Source organism: Bubalus kerabau, chromosome X, assembly GCF_029407905.1.
Source record: "Bubalus kerabau isolate K-KA32 ecotype Philippines breed swamp buffalo chromosome X, PCC_UOA_SB_1v2, whole genome shotgun sequence".
Taxonomy (NCBI): domain Eukaryota; kingdom Metazoa; phylum Chordata; class Mammalia; order Artiodactyla; family Bovidae; genus Bubalus; species Bubalus kerabau.
This window is the reverse complement of record NC_073647.1, coordinates 148,302,350-148,323,617: the sequence shown is the minus strand read 5'-3', so window position 1 is coordinate 148,323,617 and position 21,268 is coordinate 148,302,350. Positions and strand designations below refer to the sequence as shown.

Here is a 21,268-nt window from a genome sequence, read left to right as displayed (position 1 = left end):
TGCAGCACGCCAGGCTTCCCTGTGCATCACCTATGCCCAGAGCTTGCTCAAACTCATGTCCATTGAGTAGGTGATGCCAACCATTTCATCCTCTGTCGCCCCCTTCTCTTCCTGCCTTCAATCTTTCCCAGCATCGATATCTTTTCCAATGAGTCAGTTCTTCACATCAGGTTGCCAAAATGCTAGCGTTTCAGCTTCAGCATCAGTCCTTCCAATGAGTATTCAGGAGTGATATGCTTTAGAATTGACTGGTTAGATCTCCTTGAAGTCCAAGGGACTCTCACGAATCTTCCCCAGGAAGAACAAGATGGCAAGAGGAGTTGGTGGACATGGAATAAATCTCTCTCCACGGATACATCATGAATACACCTTCTGACACAGAAGTGCATGCAGAATACCAGCTGAGAGTTGACAGGAGTACATGACCAGCAGAAAAGAATGTATAGACCCACGCAAAACTCAAGGCCAAGCCCTGAGCCTTTAGAGTGGATCCACTGGTTCCAAGATCCTAGACTACCAGAGAACTAACCCTAGGATATCAAATAGTGAGAACTGACACAAAGGAAACCACAGGAATACAAGACCCAGCATAACCAAACCACTGATAGCACCCTGTGCAGGATGCCTCATCTAAACCACAAAGAAAACAAAAATACAAACCCGATCATCAGCAGACAGAAATACCACCTTACTCAGCCTTGCCCATCAGAGGAAAAAGCAAAGAAACAAACAAAAACTCAGCACAAATCTCATTCTATAAGAAGCTTACACAAGCCACTGGAACAACCTTAGAGGGCAGAAACAAAAAGGAAGAAAGAATTCAACCTTGAAGCCTGGGAAAAGGAGACCTCAATCATGATAATTAAAATAATAATAATAATAATGATGAAAAAGGAAAAGAAATACTACACAAATGAAGGAACAAACCAGAAACACAGAAGTTCAAATAAGTGAAGAGGAAACAGGCAAACTACCTGAAAATGAACTCATTGCTAAAGGGAATGCAGTGATACTGATACTTTCGAAACTGTCTGGCAAATTCTTTTAAGCTAAATATAGTCTTATCATATGATCTAGCAAATGAACGTTAAGGTATTTACTCAAAAGAGCCGAAACCTTAAGCCCATCCAAAAACCTTCAACCAAATTTTAATAGCAGAATAAGTCATAGCTGCCAAAAACTGAAATCACCAAAGATGACCTTCAGTACACGAGTGGGTAAACAAACTACGGTAAGCTACATGGAATGCTATTCAGTCCTGGAGAAAACATTTCAAACCGTAACAAGTTATAGAGAAAATTCAAAGCATATTGATTAGCAGAAGAAGCCAGTACAAAAAGCCTACATACTGTATGAGTCCATCAGTGTTACAGTCTGGAAAATGCAAATCTTTAGAAAGACGTTCAGTAGTTGTCAGGGGTTCCAAGTGAGGTTTTGAGGGATGAACAGATGGAGCATGGGAGATCCATAGGGCATTCACACTCCTCAGCATGACACTGTGTTGGCTGAGTTGATACTATCATGCATCTGTCAAACACTAAAGAACTGTAAAACACAAAAAGTAAAATGTATTGTAAACAATGGACAATAGTTAATAATAACATATTGACATTAGCTGATCAACTGTAAACAACAAACTTGTATCCATTGAACCAATACAAGATGTTAATAATAGAAGATACCAAGTGGAGGAAGAGAGTGGCTGTATGGGACCTCTCTATTCTATCTGCTGAATTTTCTGCAATCCTAAATCTGTTCTTTTAAAAAAGAAATACAGAGGGGCAACAAACTCATAAACACATGAAAAGAGGAGCTACATCGCTCATCACGAGAGAAATGCACATCAAAATTACAATGAGGTGTCACCTCATACATGTCAGAATGGCCATCATCAAAAATTGTACAAGCAGTAAATGCTGGGGAGAGTTTAAGAAAAGGTGGGAATGGAAATTGCTACAGCCACTATGGCGAACACTGGGGAGATTCCTTTAAAACTAGAATTAAAACTACCATATGACCCAGCAATAGAAAACCTGGGCATATACACTGAGAAAAGAATAGTTGAAAAGACACCTATATCCAGTGTTCACTGCAGCACTGCTTACAATAGACAGGACGTGGAAGCAAAGCAGACTTCAACTGACCGATGACTGGATAACGAAGTTGTGGTAGCCACATACAATGGAATATTAGCCATAAAAAGGAACTAATTTACGTCACTTGTAGTGAGGTGGATGCACCTAGACCCTGTTTACAGAGCGAAGTAATTTAGAAACAGAAAAGTAACGTACATTAACGCATATACATGGAAAGTAGGAATGGTACTCAAGAACCTATTTGAAGGGCAGGAATAGTGACACAGACGTGGAGAATGGACCTGTGGACATAGCAAGGGAAGGCGTGTGTAGGGCGAATTGAGAGCATGCCACTGACAAATATAGAGTCTGATGTGTACAAAAGATAGCTGGTGGGAAACTGCTATATAGTACAGGGAGCTCAGCCTGGTGCTGTGTGACAGCCTAGAGGGGTGAGAAGAGGGGGTGGGAGGAAGTCTCATCAGGCAGGAGAAATATGTATAGGTAGAGCTGATTCATCCTGTTGTATAGCAGAAACAACACAACATTATAAAGCAAGGATCTGTGGATTAAAACAACTTTTTAAAAGTCTACTAATTTAAAAACTAGAAAAAAATAAGGATAAGAACACATAGCCAGTACAGAGTTACATGCACCAATGCAAAATGAATAAAAGTCAGCAATAATGAAAAACAAAGTATCACAGTAAGAATGTGATCCTCGAACTAAAATTCTTAGGAAACAGGCACAGAAAACATTGACACATATAACTAACGTCAGAAATCTGGCATAAAATGACCAACACAGCAAAATCAAGAGACTGGTCTGGAAGAATCAACAATACTCAAACCATGTAATAGAAAACACACCATAAACGAAAGCAACAATATGAAAAATGTAGTTACAAAGAAACCTTAGAAAAATGTATGCAGTCTACATGAAGGCAACAAGAAGAATTTCCAGAGCGCCTAAGGAAAAAGAAGTCTCAAACAGAAGACTATGTTTTGTGTATTCCTGAGGACATATTGTAAGACTGTCTATTTTCCTTAAATCCTTTACAGATTTAGTACCACATCCAGAGTAGCTGAGTCACACGTGGGTGGCTGTTTCCTGTACCCAGAACAAACCATGGAAAACTTATACAAGGAATAAAGACAACTACTAACAAAAGCAAGAACACAAAACTAAATAATCCTTGAGGAACAATACATCTCCTTTGAACTTGACCCAACGAGTGCCCAGGTCGGGGAGTACTCTGAGGCTGACACAGGTGTGCAGGCCACAAAGGAAACAGAAAACAGGATCAGCTGGAAAAGGCTTTAAACTGGAGCGGTTGATTCTTCCACTGGGCCGTGGGACCATGAACCTCTACTGCTTCACTGAAGGAACCTGAGGCCGCATCTCAGAGCCCCATGCCAGGATCATGGGGCACCAAAGTTTGGGATGGACATGGCAGTATGGCCCAGAGGTCATGCAAGAACCAGCACAAACTTTGTTAGTGGATGACAACTGGCCCTTGTAAATGATGAGCTTAGGAGACTGTCACACGTGCACTAAAAGAGAAAAGCCTGTATCACAGTAATTGTACAAAAGGACCGAAATTCATCTCAGAACTTTCAAGCAATGCCCCTGCAGTCGACTAAGAGCCCACAGTGAGAACCGTCAGGCTAAGGAGCCCCTTCACTTTCTCTGCTGGGATTGTGTGGGGCATGGTTGGGGACAGGGGTGGTTTTATACCAGAAAGGGAAGGGTTTCCAGGCTCCGCCTGCAGTCAATATGAAGATCCTGAGTGAGATGTGAGGGGTTCCACACCACAGAAAGCATTCACCCATCCTTCCCTCTCGCTTATCTTACCTGCAGCAGCCATTTCCAGGAAGCCTTAGGCCGAAGCGTCCAGATGAGATGCCGGTGCACTTCTCACCCGGCGTCTGTGGATTTGACATCTTCCAGGTGAGGTCTTGCCCTCAGGTCAGCAAACGGGAAGTAATGCAGCATTACAGTCGGAGGAAGGCAGGGATAGAGGACAGAGAGGATCACTCAGCACACAAGGAGCCCCAGAGTGCTCTCACTGTCTGCCTCAGCAGCTCCAGGAAGGCTGTCAGGCTCGGGCTCCCAAATTCTTCCTGCTTGGTTTACTTAGAGAAGTGAGAGGCAAGGAGTGAGGCCAGTTGACTGAGATCAGCAGGGACATCCCAGGACCCACTATGAGTCGAAGAAGGGACCACATCCCCCCTCTTGCTGGAAACTCCCCCAGAACCCCGCCAACCCAGGCCCCGCCCCTGCTGTCCCCCTGGAGCCCAGATGCGCATGATAGGAAGTGACAGCCTCCTATCCATGCTGGGGTGCCATGACATCTTTGAGAGGGCTGCTATCTTTGAGAGCTGCTGTAGCTGTGACCAGAGGGAGGAGTCTGAGGTCTCATCAGGGGTCCAAGTCGGAGGTGACATGAGTTACAAGTGCACTGGATAGGTACAAAGATATGCCCTGGCACTCCCAACACCTTTTCCATCCGAAAAGAGGGGACTTCACAGCCCCCTGGCAACCCTGCACCTGCCCTACACCCAGAGGCTCAGACCTGGCTCTTAGGTCCAATGTCCATCAGCTACACACGTGGGTTCTCGGGACATAACCTGGGTCCAGGGGTGGTGGATCTGGGTGCGGGGTTGCTGGACCCTGGCTCTGTTCAGTAGAGGGAAGTCCGGGATTCTGTGGAGTGAAGGAGGGACCCGCGGGGGTACTGAGTGTCTCCACACCCCAGATTGGCGGCCACGCCTAACCCCTTACCCAGCGTGACTTGGCCAGAAAGCAACCGGTCAGCATCTGGGCAGTTCTAAAGGCTGAGGGGCTCCCTGACTGCCATCACTGACACGGGACACTCGGGGAAGAGGGGACCTCGTTCCCAAGGGCTGGCAGCAGGTCAGCAGAAGGAGGAAGTCAGGGCTCGGGAGGAGTCAGGGTAATGACCATCCTTCGCATCACACGGCCGACTCAGGACCCTCCCCTGTGGCCAGCACTTCCTCCCAGCCAAACACGGGGACGGGGGCAGTGGTCTGTCAGGGGAGGTTGTAGCTTCGTTGTGAAGGGGCAGCCTCGAGACAGCAGAAGGCGGGTCCCGGCTCCCTTCATTGGAGTCCTCAACATTCCCTCCTCTCATCGTCTGGGGTGACAGGGAAGGTGGCAGCGTCAACTTCAAAGCAAGAGAGAGAACAGGTTGGGTGGGTTTGGGGGCAGGGGGATATGAGGGAGTCTTTCCCCAGTTTTCATCATGACTCTGAAATGTGAACTGAAAGGACCTGCCTCCCTTGCCAGCCCCCACAGGCCTCCCTCTAAAGCCCAGACAGGTCTGTCTGACTGTGCCCCAGCGATCACTCTCACTTCCTACTCAGTCGTCTCAAGGGAGGAGCTCACCAGGAGAACACAAGACTTGTGGGTCCTAGAGCACTGGATTCAAGGACCCCTCAGAGGCGGCTTTGGTTCAAGCCAGGGAGGAATCTCCTCACTGCAGTTGCTCACAACATCTGCTTGTCCTTCCTCTAGGTGCCCTCCTTGCCTGCCACCCTGCCCGCATGCGCCTGTGATCCATAACCTGTGTCACCATGCCTCAGAGGCACAGGAACAAGTACCATGCCCATGTGAAATGCCACCAGGTCCAGAGGGACACACATTGCCCCCAGGAGGCCCAGTCCAGTGCTGCTGCAGCCCCCAAAGAGGAGTGCCCCTCCTCCCACTCTTCTGCCCCTCAGGGTTCTCCCCCGAGCTCCCCTGCTACTGGAGATCACCAGGAGCTTCAGGGAGCCATGGCCCTTAGCTCTCCTGATGCAGGGCCTTCCTGTGCAGGATCTGATGAAGGTGCCCAGGGCCGAGAGAAGGAAAATGCAGGTGCCTCCCAGGCAGCCCCTGCCACTCAGAGCCCTCGCATAGATCCTCTGACCAGGAAGGCCAGCATGCTGCTGGAGTTCCTGCTGGAGAAGTACACCAAGAAGGAGCCCATCTCGCAGCACGCCCTGCTGAAGGTTGTTGGCAGCAAGTATAGGCAGCACATCCCTGGGATCCTCAGGAGAGCCTCTAAGCACATGGAGCTGGTATTTGGCCTTGAGCTGAAGGAAGTTCACCGTAGCAGGAACATCTATGCCCTCATCAACAAGCTCAACCTTGGGGGCGATGAAGGTCTGAGTGATGAGGGGGGGCGGTCTGCCCAAGTCTGGTTTCCTCATGATGCTTCTGGGCATTATCTTCATGAAGGGTAACCACGCCACCAAGGAGGAGGTCTGGAAATTCCTCAGTGTGTTGGGGGTCTATACTGGGAGGAGGCTCTGGATCTCTGGGGAGCCCAGAAGGCTCATCACCAAAGATCTGGTGCAGAAGAAGTACCTGAAGTACCGACAGGTGCCCAATGCCGATCCTCCACACTACGAGTTCCTGTGGGGCCCGAGAGGTGGTTTGAAACCAATAAGATGAAGGTGTTGGAGGTGCTGGCCAAGATCCACAATACCATCCGGACTTCCTTCCCAGACCTCTATGACGAGGCTCTGAGAGATCAGGCGCAGAGAGCAGGGCTGAGAGGCGCGGCCAGGGCTCCAACAATGGCTGAAGCCAGTGCCTCTTACAGGGCCAAGTCCTACAGCTCCTCCTACATCTAGGGAGGGAGGCCCAGACACTTTCTTCCCTTTTGTGTTGGAATACAGCTGTCAAGATCCTAAACAGTAGAGAGTAGTAGGGTGGAGGGAACAAAACTTGTATGTTCTTTACTGTTTTATGTAGTAAGGGAGTTTAAGTATAACTCATTTTTTTAAAATATATATCATTTTTCCTTTATCCATAGGAGAAATATCTAGTGAAAGTTGATTAGATTAAGGAGATGAGGGAGGAGTTCAGTATTTTCACATGTTAATTACTTTTCATAACTTTTATTGTGCTTCAGAATACAAATGTATTAATCGTATAAATCACATTGTTTGCTGTTTTAAAGTTTTGAAAGCCACAGGTTGGGTATATGTAAAACACAATGAACGTATTGAATATGTTGTTCACCATCTAAACAAGGTAAGATGACACTGGAACAGAGTTTTCTCAAAGAGTAGTCAAGCTCCTAGATAGTGCAGGTTAGTAGGGGTCAAGCAAACCGAGTTTAGATCTCTATTTTCTTCCTGATTTAAACTAGCAACTTCTGCAAATTATTTGTTTCATTTTTATCGAATATTTTTTACTTCAACCAGATTCCTTTTCTTCAGAATACTGATTTGGTAATGATATTCCAGTTTTACTTATTGCTGTTTTAGGATTTTAAAGTTACAGTTTTGGTAGATGTAAAAGAAACCTGACATGCCTCTTGAGAAATTTGCATGCAGGTCAGGAAGCAACAGTTAGAATGGACATGGAACAACAGACTGGTTCCAAATAGGAAAAGGAGTATGTCAAGGCTGTACATTGTCACCCTGCTTATTTACTTATTAACTTATATGCAGAGTACATCATGAGAAACGCTGGGCTGGAATAAGCACAAGCTGGAATCAAGATTGCCGGGAGAAATATCAATAACCTCAGATATGCAGATGACACCATCTTGATGGCAGAAAGTGAAGAGGAACTAAAAAGCCTCTTGCTGAAGGTGAAAGAGGAGAGTGAAAAAGTTGGCTTAAAACTCAACATTCAGAAAACAAAGATCATGGCATCTGGTCCCATCAATTCCTGGGAAATAGATGGGGAAACAGTGGAAACAGAGTCAGACTTTATTTTTCTGGGCTCCAAAATCACTGCAGATGGTGACTGCAGCCATGAATTAAAAGACGCTTACTCCTTGGAAGAAAAGTTATGGCCAACCTAGATAGCATACTGAAAAGCAGAAACATTACTTTGCCAACAAAGGTCCATCTAGTCAAGGCTATGGTTTTTCCAGTGGTCATGTATGGATGTGAGAGTTGGACTGTGAGGAAAGCAGAGCACTGAAGAATTGATGCTTTTGAACTGTGGTGTTGGAGAAGACTCTTGAGACTCCCTTGGACTGCACGGAGATCCAACCAGTCCATTCTGAAGGAGATCAGCCCTGGGATTTCTTTGGAAGGAATGATGCTAAAGCTGAAACTCCAGTACTTTGGCCACCTGATGCAAAGAGTTGACTCATTGGAAAAGACTCTGATGCTGGGAGGGATTGGGGGCAGGAGGAGAAAGGGACAACAGAGGATGAGATGGCTGGATGGTATCACTGACTCGATGGACGTGATCTGAGTGAACTCCGGGAGTTGGTGATGGACAGGGAGGCCTGGCATGCTGCGATTCATTGGGTCACAAAGAGTTGGACACGACTGAGTGACTGAACTCAACTGAACTGAAAAGAAATTCATGAACCATCTGTATTATCTTTATGATCTGGAAGTAGGTAATATGTCGCTGAAAGAGAGATGTTCATGGTAATGTGAAACGCGACCACAGAAAATATTGAGAAACCAAAAAGCAATTAAGCAAATATAAAGGAAAAAGCTGTTAATTTGTAGTTTGCCTTATTTCCTCTAACCATTTTTTTGGTAAAAATAAAATATACTTTGCCTTAATTTGGCTCATTTAAGAGTATTTATTTCTTTTGTCCCAGTGCACTGCATAGTCTCTGCTATCTACTGGATAAAAATAACCTCAGATAGGAAGGTGGTATTTTGGATGTTCATAATAATCATAACTTCCATTAAATTAAAGGCCAGTGTTTCTTATTCAGCACGACTCTGCTTTATATGTAGTACATGCATTCCAGCATTCATGCACGATAGGATTTAGCAGACTCCATTTATAGATGGATAACTTGCAATTGTCTCAAGTTCACAAGACTGATAAAGCGACCTTCATCAGACAAGTCCCCTGATGTGCACTAGTCCAGAGTCCTTCCCTTTCTTTGCAAGAGCAAGCACTGAGGAAATCTCTTTTCACCAGTGACATATTTGGTACTGTGACTAGGATTGCTGCCATGGTGAACTCCAGTGGTCTGGCCCAAACTGCTGGCTGGAGACCCCTGACTTTTGCTCTATCTCTCCCATGAAAATTTGCTTGTTGTCACTCTCTGCTTTGTTCTCTTTCCATGACCCACAGGGCAAGGTCTGGGTCAGCTCACTGTGTCATGGCTCCCCTCAATTAAGAGCTGCAAGGAGTATGCCCAGGCTGTGCATACCCAAAGAACACTTGGGTGGCAGTTGACACTGTCTTAGGCCTGGTAGACACAGAATTTCCAATAGTGAAGGCACCTACTGAGGCCAAGACTTTTCTCCTCTCAGTCTTTATCATTTCCTCTATGGCTCTACCCATTTTGAGGTGAGAAGTTTAACCGAGAAAACTGTATGATGTTCAAATTAAGACCGAACAAATCATCAGGGACTTGATTGGGTGAGTTTCTTCTCTGTAAATCCTCGAGCCCAATTCCCTCCCTACACGTTCTTAATCCCAGTGTGGTTCCGGGATCAGAACTGCATCAGGGGCCAAAACTGGGGGACTCTGCATCCTTCTCTAGATTTTTGGCATAACTCACCACACCCTGACCTTACACTGTGGGCGATCCCCTCCCTTCTGGGGATCTCAAGTAGATTTTACCCATAAAAAGGGCAATGTGTCCTGGAACTGCAAGTTGAGGTTAGGAACAGAGAACTGCAAAAACTATTGGCATGAACAACTCTGTCCAAATATCTACATTAAGAACCTTGACTGACCTCTAGCATGGCTTCTGGCAGCAACCTAAGGCCACGTTCTAGGACAACTCGGCTACCCCTGAGTTCCTGTTTAGAAAATTTCAAGGCTACCAAAGGAATCTGTTCCAGCCAACATCTGACATAAGCCCCTCATCTTCCTTTACTGAGAGTGTCTATTTAAAACAAAGATCAAAAACAAAACAAAACAAAAAACCCTCACGATTACAAGAAAAGTGTGACGGAAATAAACTAGAAATTGATAACAAAAAAACAGCAGGAAAATTAAAGATTCTTTGCAGACTAAACAATAAACATCTAAATAACACATGGGCCAAAGAGAAAATCTAATGAGAAATTTTAAAATATTTTTACAAAATGAAAACAAAATTACAACTTATCAGAAGGTGTGTGATACAGCAAAATCAGTAGAGGTATACACAGTATTGAGTGCCTATAACAAAAAAAAAACCCTACAATTAATAACTTAAGCTTCTATACTAGTAAACTTGTGAAAGAAAAGAAAAAGCAGAGGAAGAATAAATCAAAGCGGAAACCAATGACACTGAAAAAAGGAAGGTAATGCAGAAAAAAACAAAACCCAAAGAAGTTTCTTTAAAGATACAAAACAAGAAGAAGATAAAATTCTCCCCAGGCTAAACAAGAACAAAGAGAGAAAACACAAATTAAATTACTAATAGTAGAAATGAAGGAGGGGCCATTACTACTGATTCCATGGACATTGAAAGGATAATGAGTGAATATTATAAACAACTCTGTGCCTACAAAAAGGAAAGGTTCCATTGAGAAACTGCTTGAAGGTATAACTTAGCACCACTTTCACAAAGAAAAATAGATACTAGGAATAGGTCTGTATCTATTAAAGAAATTTAATCTATAACTCATAAGCTTCCAGTAAAGACAGTAACAGACCCAGATGTTTCCACTGATGAATTCTAACAAAAATTTAAGGATGATAACAATTCTCTACAATCTCTCCCAGAAAATAGAAGCAAAAGGAACACCTCCTAATTCCTTTTCTGTGAGGTGAGTATTACACTCGAATATCAAAATCAGATGAAGAAATTAAGGGAAAAAAATTGAAACAAATACCTCTCATAAACATAGAAGCCAAATCCCCAACAAAATATAAGGAAAGAAACCTAACAATCCATAGAAGGAATTACGTACTATATCTAAGTAGGATGCATTTCAGACGTGCAACATTTGAAAATCAGTAATCATAAATCATAATAACAACAGTCTAAGGAAGATAATCACAAGATGAGATCAACAGATGAAGGAAAAAAATCATCTGATAAAATCCAACACCCATTCATCATAAAAATTCTCAGCAAACTAGATACAGACAGGCATTTCCTCAGCTTCATATACAACATCTGAAAAGAAATACAGGTAAAACATCATACTTTATAGTGAGAAGACAGATGCTGTCACACTAAGGTGAGCTACAAGGTGAGGATATCCCTTCTCACCATGCCTATGCAACACTGTACTGAAAGTTCTAGCCAATGCAATGAGATACGGGAAGGAAGCAAAAGACACAGATATTTGAAAGGGAAAAATGGAATTATAATCATCAACAATAAGAAAACTCCTGGCATTAATAAGCCAGGAGTATATGTTAATAAGGTTAACATATTATCAATATATAACTACTATATAATTAATATATTAATAAAGTTAACCTACTATATAATTAATATATTAATAAAGTTAATACATAATAGTCAATTCTTTTCCAATAGAGAGATGGAACTTGCAATTAAAAACCTAACACCATTGACATTAGCACCAACATATATTAGGAATAATTCTTTAAAAAATATGTATAAGATTTACATGAGTAAAACTCATAAACTGCACTGAAAAAAAAATTAAAGAAGATCTATATAAATAGACACACCATGTTCATAGATAGGGAGATGCTATATTGTTGAGATGTCACTTATTTCCAACTTAACCTAGATACTTAATGCAATTCTGTTTAAAATTCCAGCAAGATAGCTTGTAGATAGCAGCGAACAATTTAAATTTTATGTCAAAAATGAAATGATCCATACCCACTGAAGTCAATATTAAAGGTCAAAGTTAGAGAATAGATATTACTGGATTTCAAAACTTACTTTAAAGCTACAATACTCAAGACTGTATGCTATTAACAGAATAATAGACAGATCAATGCCACAGGACAGAAAATCTAGAAACAGACACCCCAAACACTCAACTGACCTTTAACAAAGGCACAAAGGCAATTCAATGGAAAAGGACAGCCTTTTAAACTTACAGTCCTGGGATAACTAGACATCCATATCTAAGAAAAATAAATCCAGATACAAACTCTAAACCTTTCAAAATAATTAAAGGGAATCACAGACCTAAATGAAAAACTTGCTATTTAAAAAAAATTGCAGGGACATCCCTGGCAGTCCAGTGTTTAAGAATCAACACTTCCACTGCTGGGGGAAGAGGTTTGATCGCTGGTCAGGGACTAGGATTCTACATGCCATTTTCAATAGGCAAGAAAATCTAGAAGATAACACAGGGGCAAAACTTGAGTTTGGTAATGAGATTTTAGACACAACACCAAAAGCACAGTCCATGAAAGAAAATAATAAGCTGAACCTTGTTAATATTAAAAACTTCTATCTGAAAAATATACTAATAAGAGAATGAGAAAGAAAGGCCACAAAAGGGTAGTTATAAATCTATTTGCAGGGCAAGAATGGAGACACAGACGTAGAGAACGGGCATGTGGACACATCGGGGGAAGCAGACAGTGAGACGAATTGAGAGAGTGGCGTGGACAAATATGCACTACCATGTGGACGACAGGCATGAGGGGGAAGTTGCTGGGTGACACAAGGAATCAGCTCTGTGACGACCTAGAGGGGTGAGGTCAGGGGTGGGAGGGAGGTTCATGAGGGAGAAGATATATGTATACTTATAGCTGCTTCATACAAGAGAACCTGACACACCATTTAATTATCTTCTAATTAAAAATAATTGTTAAAAATCTATGAATTTTAAAACTAGAAAAAAATCTGGAGAAGTACATATAACCACTAGAGTTATATACAACAATGCCAAATGAATAAAAGTCAGAAGTAATGAAAAGCAAAAGATCACAGTAACAACTTGATTCTCGAATTAAAAATCTTAGAAAACAGGACAGGAAATATTCAAACATGTAAGAGACTTCAAAAATCTGGAATAAAAAAAAGATCACCGCAGCAAAATCATCCATTTTGTCTGGAAGAATCAACAATTACTTACACCAAGTAACAGAAAATACACCATAAACCGAAGCAACCATAGAAAAAATTTACCTACAAAGAAACTTTAGAAAAATGTATACAGTCTTCATGGAGGCAACAAGAAGAATTTCCTGAGAGTCTTAGGAAAAAGAAGGCTCAAACAGAATAGTATGTTATGTATACTCATGAAGAACAGATATTGTAAGACTGTCAATTTTCTGTAACTCCTTTACAGATTTAGTACCACATTCAGAATAGCTGAGACCACAATGAAACACTGTCTGCTGCTTTTTGTACCCAGAAGTAACCACAGAACTCTTATGGAAGGAATAAAGAAAACTATTAACAAAAGTGAAAACATAAAATCAAATAATCCCTGATGGACAGTAAGTCTCCACTGAACTTGACCCTATGTGTGCCCAAGTGGGGGAGTACTTAAGAGACTGGCACAGATGTGCAGGCTGCAAGGGAAGCAGACAACAGGATCAGCTGCAAAAGGCTTTAAACTTCAGCCCTGGATTCTTTCACTCTGCCCTGGGATCATGAATCTCCACTGCTTCACTGAAGGAATCTGAGGCATCTCCGAGGCCCCATGCCAGGACCATGGGGCACCAAAGTTTGGCTTGGATGTGGCAATACGGCCCAGATCATGAAATAACCAGCACAAAGTTTGTTGTGTGTGTGCTTAGTCACTCAATTCTGTCTGACTCTTTGCGACCCCATGGACTGTAGCCCACCAGGCTCCTCTGTCCAAGGGGAAACTCCAGGCAAGACTACCAGAGTGGGTTGCCATGTCCTCCTCCAGGGGATCTTCCCAACCCAAGGATTGAACCTAGGTCTCCCGCACCACAGGCAGATTCTTTACGGTCTGAGCCACCAGGGAATGCTAGTGGATGAGAACTGGCCCTTTTAAATGATCACCTTAATAGACTATCACCCAGGGACTAAAACAGAAAAGTTAGTATCACAGTAATTGTACAAAACGACGAACATCATCTCAGAACTTTTGAGCAATGACCCTGCAGTCGACTGAGAGCCCACAGTGAGAACTGTCAGGCTAAGGAGCCCCTTCACTTACTCTTCTGGAATTGTATGAGCATGGTTGGGGACAGAGGTGGACTTATACCAGAAAGGGAAGGATTTCCAGGCCCTGTCAGCAGTCAATATGAATGAAGTTTCTGAGTGAGATGTGAGGGGTTCCACACCACAGAAGACAGTCTCCCATCGCTCCCTCTCAGCTCATCTTACCTGTAGCAGCCATTTCCAGGAACCCTCGGGTAGAAATGGCAAGATGAGACATATGTGCGCTTCATACCAGGAGACTCGGGGGTTCACATCTTCGATATGAGGCCTTGGCCTCAGATCAGCAGATGGGACATAGCCTAGCATCTCAAGGGGTTAAGGGAAGGCATGGAAAATGACAGAGCATCGCGTACTATAGAAGAGAGAGCCCAAGAGAGCCTTCGGCGTTGGTCTCATGGGCTCCAGGAAAGCTGTTAGGCTTGGGCTCCCCAATTCTTCCTGTTGGGAGTGCTGACACAAGTGAGGGGCATGGAGTGAGCCAGCTGACAGTTCAGGACAGGGACGTCCCAGGACCCCTTAAGAGTCAAGGGAAAGTCCATGTGCCAATCCTGTGAGAAGCTCCCCCAGAACCCCGCCTGTCCAGGTCCCGCCCCTGCTGTCCTCCTGGAGCCCAGATGCGCATGACAGGAAGTGCCGTCCTCCTAAGCACGCTGGGGGAGTGACGCCATCCTTGACAGTGCCGCTATCTCTGAGAGCTGCCATTGACGGTGGCCAGAGGGAGCAGTCCCAAGTGTCATCGGGTGTCAAGATCAGAGGTGACGTGAGTTACGAGTGCAGGGACAAGTCTCTGTACCCCCATTCCCTTTTTCCTCTGAAAAGAGGGGGCCACACAGCCTCCGGCCGCCCTACCCCTGCACTCAGACCAGAGGATCCAGCCTAGCTCTTAGGCCCCAAGACCATCCACTGACCCCTACGGGGTCTCGGGAAAGAATGCCTGGGTCAGGCTCTGCTGGACCCCAGCTCTGTTCAGTAGAGGAAGAGCCACGAGCCCTGTGGAGTGAAGGAGGGACCCTCGGGAGGACTGAGGGTCTCCATACACCAGAACGGCAGCCACGTGTAACCCCCACTCACCGCAATTTAGCTGCAGATTATCAGGGCAGCCGCCGGGCAGCTGTAAAGGCTGAGGGGCTCCCTCACTGCGACCTTGGACACGGGACACTCGAAGAAGAGGGGACTTTGGTCTGAGGGGCTGGCAGCTGGTCAGTAGAGGGAGGATGTCAGGGTTCGGGAAGATTCAGGATGAGGGCCATCCTCCCCAACAAACGGGCGACTCAGGACCCTCCCCTGTGCTCAGCGCTTCCCCCCTGCCAAACATCGGGAAGAGGGGCCGCGGTCTGAGAGGGGAGGTTGGAGCCTCGTTGTGAAGGGGCAACCACGAGACAGCAGAAGGGAAGGTCCTGGGACCCTTCAGTGGGGGGCTGAGTATGGCGTCCTCTCCTCGTCTGGGGTGACAGGGAAGGTGGCACCGTCAATTTCAGACAGGAGAGGGAACAGGGTGGGTGCGGGAGAGGGGGCATTCGATATGGGATTTTCCTCCTGACTCTGAATGTCAGCTGAGAGGACCTGCCTCCCCTGCCAGCCCCCACTGGTCCCCCTTTTAACGCCCAGGCAGGACTGTCTGCTGCGCCCCAGGGCTCACTCTCCCTTGCTACTCAGTGGTCTCAGGGGACAGGCTGACCAGGAGAACAGGAGTCCTGTGGGTCCTAGAGCACTGGCCTCGAGGACCCCTCAGAGGCGGCTTCCATTCAAGCCAGGGAGGACTCTCCTTGCTGAAGGTTCTCACAGCATGTCCTTGTCCCTCCTCCAGGTGCCTTCCTGCCTGCTTTCCTGCCCGCACTCCCACCTGCGGTCCCTGACCTGCTGTCACCATGCCTCGGAGGCACAAGAGCAAGTCCCATGCCCGCGGGAAATGCCACGAGGTCCAGGGGGACACTCAGGAGGCCCAGGCCAGTGCTGCTGCAGCCCCAAAGGAGGAGTGCCCCTCCTCCCACTCTTCTGCCCCTCAGGGTTCTCCCCCGAGCTCCCCTGCTGCTGGCGATGGCCAGGAGCTTCAGGGAGCCATGGTCCCTAGCTCTCCTGATGCAGGGCCTTCATGTGCAGGATCTGATGAAGGTGCCCAGGGCCCCGAGGAGGAAAGTGCAGGTGCCTCCCAGGCAGCCCCTGCCACTCAGAGCACTCGCAAAGATCCTCTGGCCAGGAAGGCCAGGATACTCGTGGAGTTCCTGCTGGAGAAGTACACCAAGCAGGAGCCCATCACTCAGAATGCCCTGATGAAAATCGTCAGCAGGAAGTACAGGCAGCACTTCCCTGAGATACTCAGTACAGCCCATGAGAGTGTGGAGCTGGTCTTTGGCCTGGAGATGAAGGAAGTCGACCCTACATAGAGGGAACATCTACATCCTCCTCAGGAAGCTCAACCTCGGGGGAAACGATTGTTGGCGTGATGAGGGGGCGCTGCCCAAGTCCCGTCTCCTCTTGGTGCTCCTGGGGGTCATCTTCATGAATGGTAACCGCGCCACTGAGGAGGAGATCTGGGAATTCCTCAGTATGTTGGGGATCTATGCTGGGAGGAGGCACTGCATCTTTGGGGAGCCCAGAAGGCTCATCACCAAAGATCTAGTGCAGAAGGAGTACCTGAACTACCGCCGGGTACCCAATAGTGATCTTCCACGCTACGAGCTCCTGTGGGGCCCAAGAGCTTGTGCTGAGACCAGTAAGATGAAGGTACTGGAGGTTCTAGCCAAGTTCCACGGTAGGGTCCCTAGTTCCTTCCCAGACCTTTATGACGAGGCTCTGAGAGATCAGACGGAGAGAGCAAGGTGGAGAGGTGCGGCCAGGGCTCCCACCATGGCTGAGGCCAGTGCCCCTTCCAGGGCCAAGTCCTGCAGCTCCTCCCATATTTAGGGAGGGGGGCAGGGCACTTTGTTCCCTTTGTGTTGGAAGAGAGCAGTCAACCTCCTAAATAGTGCAGAGTAGTAGGGGTGGAGGGAACAAAACCCATAACTTCTTACAGTTTAAATGGTAAGCAAGTTTAGGTCTAGTTTTAACAAAATATATATCTGTTTTCTTGTATTCACATGAGAAATACCTAATGAACGATGATTTAAATTAGAAATGTAAAGAGGTGAAGGAGGTGTTTAGTATTTTCAAATGTGCTTACTTTTGATAAGGTTTATTGTGCTTCAGAATTCAAATGTATGAATCATATAAATCATAGCTTCCAGCTGTTTTAATGTTTTAAAAGTTTGGGTATTTGTAAAACACACTGAAAGTACTGAATATATTGTTCACAATGCAAACAAGATAACATGGCATTAGAAGAGAATTTTTCTTGAAGACTAGTCAAGCTTCTAAAGAGTGCATGGTAGTGGGGGTTAGATCACATTTCTTTCGATCACATTTCTCTTTCTGTTTCACACGAGTAACTTCTACATATTATTTGTCTCATTGTTTTTTTTTTTTTTCCCAAATATTTTTACTTCTAAGAGGTTGTTTTACTCAGAGTATTAATTTGGTAATGATACTGCTGTTATATTCACTGCTGTTTTAAACGTTTTAAAGGTACAGTTTTGGTAGATATAAAAGAAATTCAGGATCCATCTGTATTGTCTTTATGATCTGAAAGTAGGTAACATAGCACTGCAAGTGTGATTTTCATGCTAATGTGAATGAAGACCACAGAAACTTTAGAGAATCACAAAGAAAATGGAGAAAAGAATACAGTAAAAAGTCTTTAAGTTGTGGTTTACCTTCTTTCTTTTAAACTTTCTTTTAGTAAAAATAAAAAAAAATACTTTGACTTATTTAGCTCATTTAAGAATATTTGTTTCTTTTGTCCTAATTCACTGCATATTCTCTGCTCTCTCCTGGATTAAAAGTAAACTGAGAGGGGAAGGTGGTATTTGAGGGGTTCATAGTAATCATAACTTCCACTTATTACAAACCAATACTTAATCAGTATGCCACTGCTTTATATGTAGAACATGCATTCCAGCATTCATGCAGGATCAGATTTAGCAGACTCCATTTATGCATGGATAACTTGCAAATTTTCAAGTTCACAAACTGATGAAGTGACCTTCCTAGGACTAGTCCCCCAATCTGGATTAGTGCAGAGCCCACAATGTGCCACTTCTCCCAGCCTAAGCCAGACATCATGTCTTTTCATTCATTTTTCCTCTAAACACTCCAAAAAAATGTGTCTCGTTGGATACATGGGGCCCTGTCCCAAAGAACTGATTTGGAATAAAGTTTAAAAAATGCTGATAAATGAATGGTATGAAAGAAGACAAAACTACTCAGGGACAATGTGGTCATGAACACATGCAATATCAGATACCCTGAAAAGATCAATATGCCCTCATTTATCTTTCTTGATTCTCAGGGACATAAAAGCCTTAGCTTAAGCGCTGTGTCCTCAGGTCAATGGATGGAAGAGTCCCAGCCTCTGATACTTATCAAGGGGAAGATTTTAGGACACTAGGGGTCCCACAAACTATATCCTGCTTCTTGCCTTGTGTGGCCATGGGGAGAGCAGTCTGTCTGAGGTGTGCCTTCCTTTCCTGCAGGGCAAAGGTGGAGGGGTTCTCAGGGAGTTGAGCATCTTGGTCTTGCAGCAGCAGCTCCAATTCTGCCCAAGTAGGAGATCCTAACAGGCCTTCATAGGATTTACAGTCAGGACACTGGGTGCTGATGAGTGGACCCCTCCATAGCAAGGAGGATGGCACAGAGGAACAGGCAGGGGTAGCCACGGAGTAGCTCTCTCATCTCCCCTGCTGTTGTCTCAAGAAGGCGAAAGCCTTGGCCACAGGCCAGCTGATTCAGCCAGTAGAGAGGGTGGATTCCCATATGCTACCAGAAGTCAAGCTAAGAAACCTGATCTAAGACAGGGGGACCACTGAATCCAGAAGAGAGGGGAGCCCTAGAATGTTCTCCTCCTCAGAAGGCCCCAGTAGCTTTGCACACATCTGGTTCATCCTGTCTTCCAATCCAGAACTTCCAAGAAAGTAATGCCTTTGTTCTGAGGAGCACAGCCTCAGGTGAGTGGAGGCTGCAGTCTAGGTCTGGTCAGGAGTGAGGATGAGGTCTCTGAACGAGGGGCAAGAGGACCACTCAGCCCAGAACAAGGGAGAGTGTGGAGGCCCACCCTTGATATCAGCCCTATGAGACCCAGAAGAAAGCTTTCTGGCTGAAGTGTTCTCTTTCCACTGGAGTCGTCTCAGGGAGGTGAGAGCCTTGGTCTACTGGGAGAAGCCTCACTTCAGTACAGAGTGGAAGCTACTGACTCCAAGTGAGAATAAAGGGACTGCACCTAGAACACAGCCCTGCCCCTCTACACCTCGCACTGGCAAATTTGGGAATGTGGCATGATGCACCCCCACACATTTCTTTTTAGAGCATCTCAGGAGGTGAGGTGCTGGGGCTCAGGGGTCAACCTCAGGACGAATTCCAGGTCATGCCAAGAGTAAGTAGAGGACCATGAGGACTAAAGGAACCACTCACACTATACCACTTTTATAGAATCCCTCCCCTCAGGTCAGCCATGAGTGACCACAGGTTGGCAGCCCTCACATCCTCCGAGGAGGTCTCAGGGAATTTAAGGCTGTCGCATGAGAGGACAGGTCTCGTTAGGAGATGGGAAGTCAGTGTGAGGACCTGGAGAGAGGACAGTAATAGTGAAGAGACGGAGGTAATACAGGTCTTCTAGGAGCCTGACAGGACAGGTGCAGCCAGCCATCAGAAGGCCTCAATTTCCAGTCACAGCTTTCTGTCCTGAGACCACAGGTAGATGTGGTAAGTTAGGCAACCTCTACTTTCTTCTATTGGGTCTCAGAGAGTTGGGGGCCTTACTCTGAGCACATGTCCTCAGGTAAATAGGAACTTCAAGACCTCCCAACAGTTCCCAGAGGACCCCTGGTCATTTCTCCAGAGGAGCTTCAGGTAACCCTTGATGTGGCAGGAAAGACAGTTCTTTCATATGTGGGTCAGCTACTCTGTGCAGACTGATTTCCCTGGGCTTTTGTCCTTCCAATCCTCCATGATAAAGGGAATTGAAGGAAGGCTTCAAACCAAGTGGCGTGCTCCTCCCCTCAAGTCCTTGCTAGGAAAGTTTACCTTTGATGTTTCTGCACATGCATAGCTTCCCCTTCCACTTGTTTGGAAGAAAATTGCTCACTAAATTCCAGACAATAGTCCAAGCTGGAGACCTTCATTAGAAGGCTCCCACCAAGAGAAACGACAGCTCTTGGCTCGGGGAGCCTGCCTCCATATGACAGGGATAGAATAGCATAGGATACAGGTAGCTGTCCCAGGTGATTCTGTGGAAAAGAATCCACATGCAATGCAGGAGATGAAGGTTTGATCTGTGTCCTGGAATATCTCCTGGAGGAGGAAGTGGCTACCCATTCCAGTATTCCTGCCTGGAGAATCCCATGGACAGAGAGCCTGGAGTGCTGCAGTTCATGGGATTGCAAAGAGTCAGACATGAATGAGGCCTTGACCACAGACAGACAGACTGGTAGATCTAGAAGTCTAGGAGGTGAATAGAGGTAGAGAAACATAGGAACAATTTGTAGACCATTGTAAGTTAACATTGTTCAAGAAAGGAATCAGAATGTAGTGGAAGAAGGCAGGTTTGTTTAAATATAAAGCCATAAATAATACATGAGATGTTCCCTGGGCCTTTAGGTAAAAGAGGAATGTCACGACCCTTCTATCCATTTGAAGAAGTTCTATAATAATCCAAGTTTGACCTCATAAGGTCAGACACTCTCCTGTTCCAAATGAATTGGGAGGCAGTGATGTAAGCCTGACCTGTACTCAAAGAAAGCAGTCTTTCCTAGTCCTCCACTTTCCATTGACTATAGAATGTATTCCACTTAATCCTCCAGGCAGAGCTCCGTCACCTGACTGCTTGCATCTCTTACAAGCATCCTATATAAATTAATCTATTTCTTGCCTAACACTTTGCCTCTTGCTGAATTCCTTCTGTGCTGAGACACAACCTGAGCTGCCCTAAGTCCAACTACCAGGTGAGTGATTCTAATTAAAAGACCATGGTTCAAGTCCCAAACTGGATTTTTGGGGGGTTGGAGTCCTGGCCATGTGGATTTGAGTCAAAACCTGATGTGATAGGTTTCAGCTAGAGGAGGTCTCCATGCCACCCCTTTCG

General features: G+C 45.3%; 1 protein-coding gene and 1 pseudogene across 1 annotated transcript; both read left to right on the top strand.

The window, feature by feature from the left end:
- The first annotated feature begins 3,977 nt into the window (after nucleotides 1-3,977).
- On the top strand, nucleotides 3,978-6,533 carry LOC129640229 (melanoma-associated antigen B1-like). The gene is made up of 3 exons (XM_055565435.1): nucleotides 3,978-4,025; nucleotides 5,681-6,318; nucleotides 6,383-6,533. The coding sequence occupies exons 1-3, from the start codon at nucleotides 3,978-3,980 to the stop codon at nucleotides 6,531-6,533; spliced, it is 837 nt and encodes a 278-aa protein (XP_055421410.1).
- Nucleotides 6,534-15,965: 9,432 nt separating this feature from the next.
- Nucleotides 15,966-17,001, top strand: LOC129640228 (melanoma-associated antigen B4-like; annotated as a pseudogene).
- Nucleotides 17,002-21,268: the final 4,267 nt, after the last annotated feature.

What these genes read in the sequence shown, in the direction of transcription:
- LOC129640229 (XM_055565435.1), top strand. Translation starts at nt 3,978, where the DNA reads ATGCCGGTGCACTTCTCACCCGGCGTCTGTGGATTTGACATCTTCCAG. An exon ending in GTGGATTTGACATCTTCCAG is followed by an intron (nt 4,026 to 5,680) that starts GTGAGGTCTTGC and finishes ACCATGCCTCAG; the next exon opens with AGGCACAGGAACAAGTACCA. An exon ending in GGGCATTATCTTCATGAAGG is followed by an intron (nt 6,319 to 6,382) that starts GTAACCACGCCA and finishes CTATACTGGGAG; the next exon opens with GAGGCTCTGGATCTCTGGGG.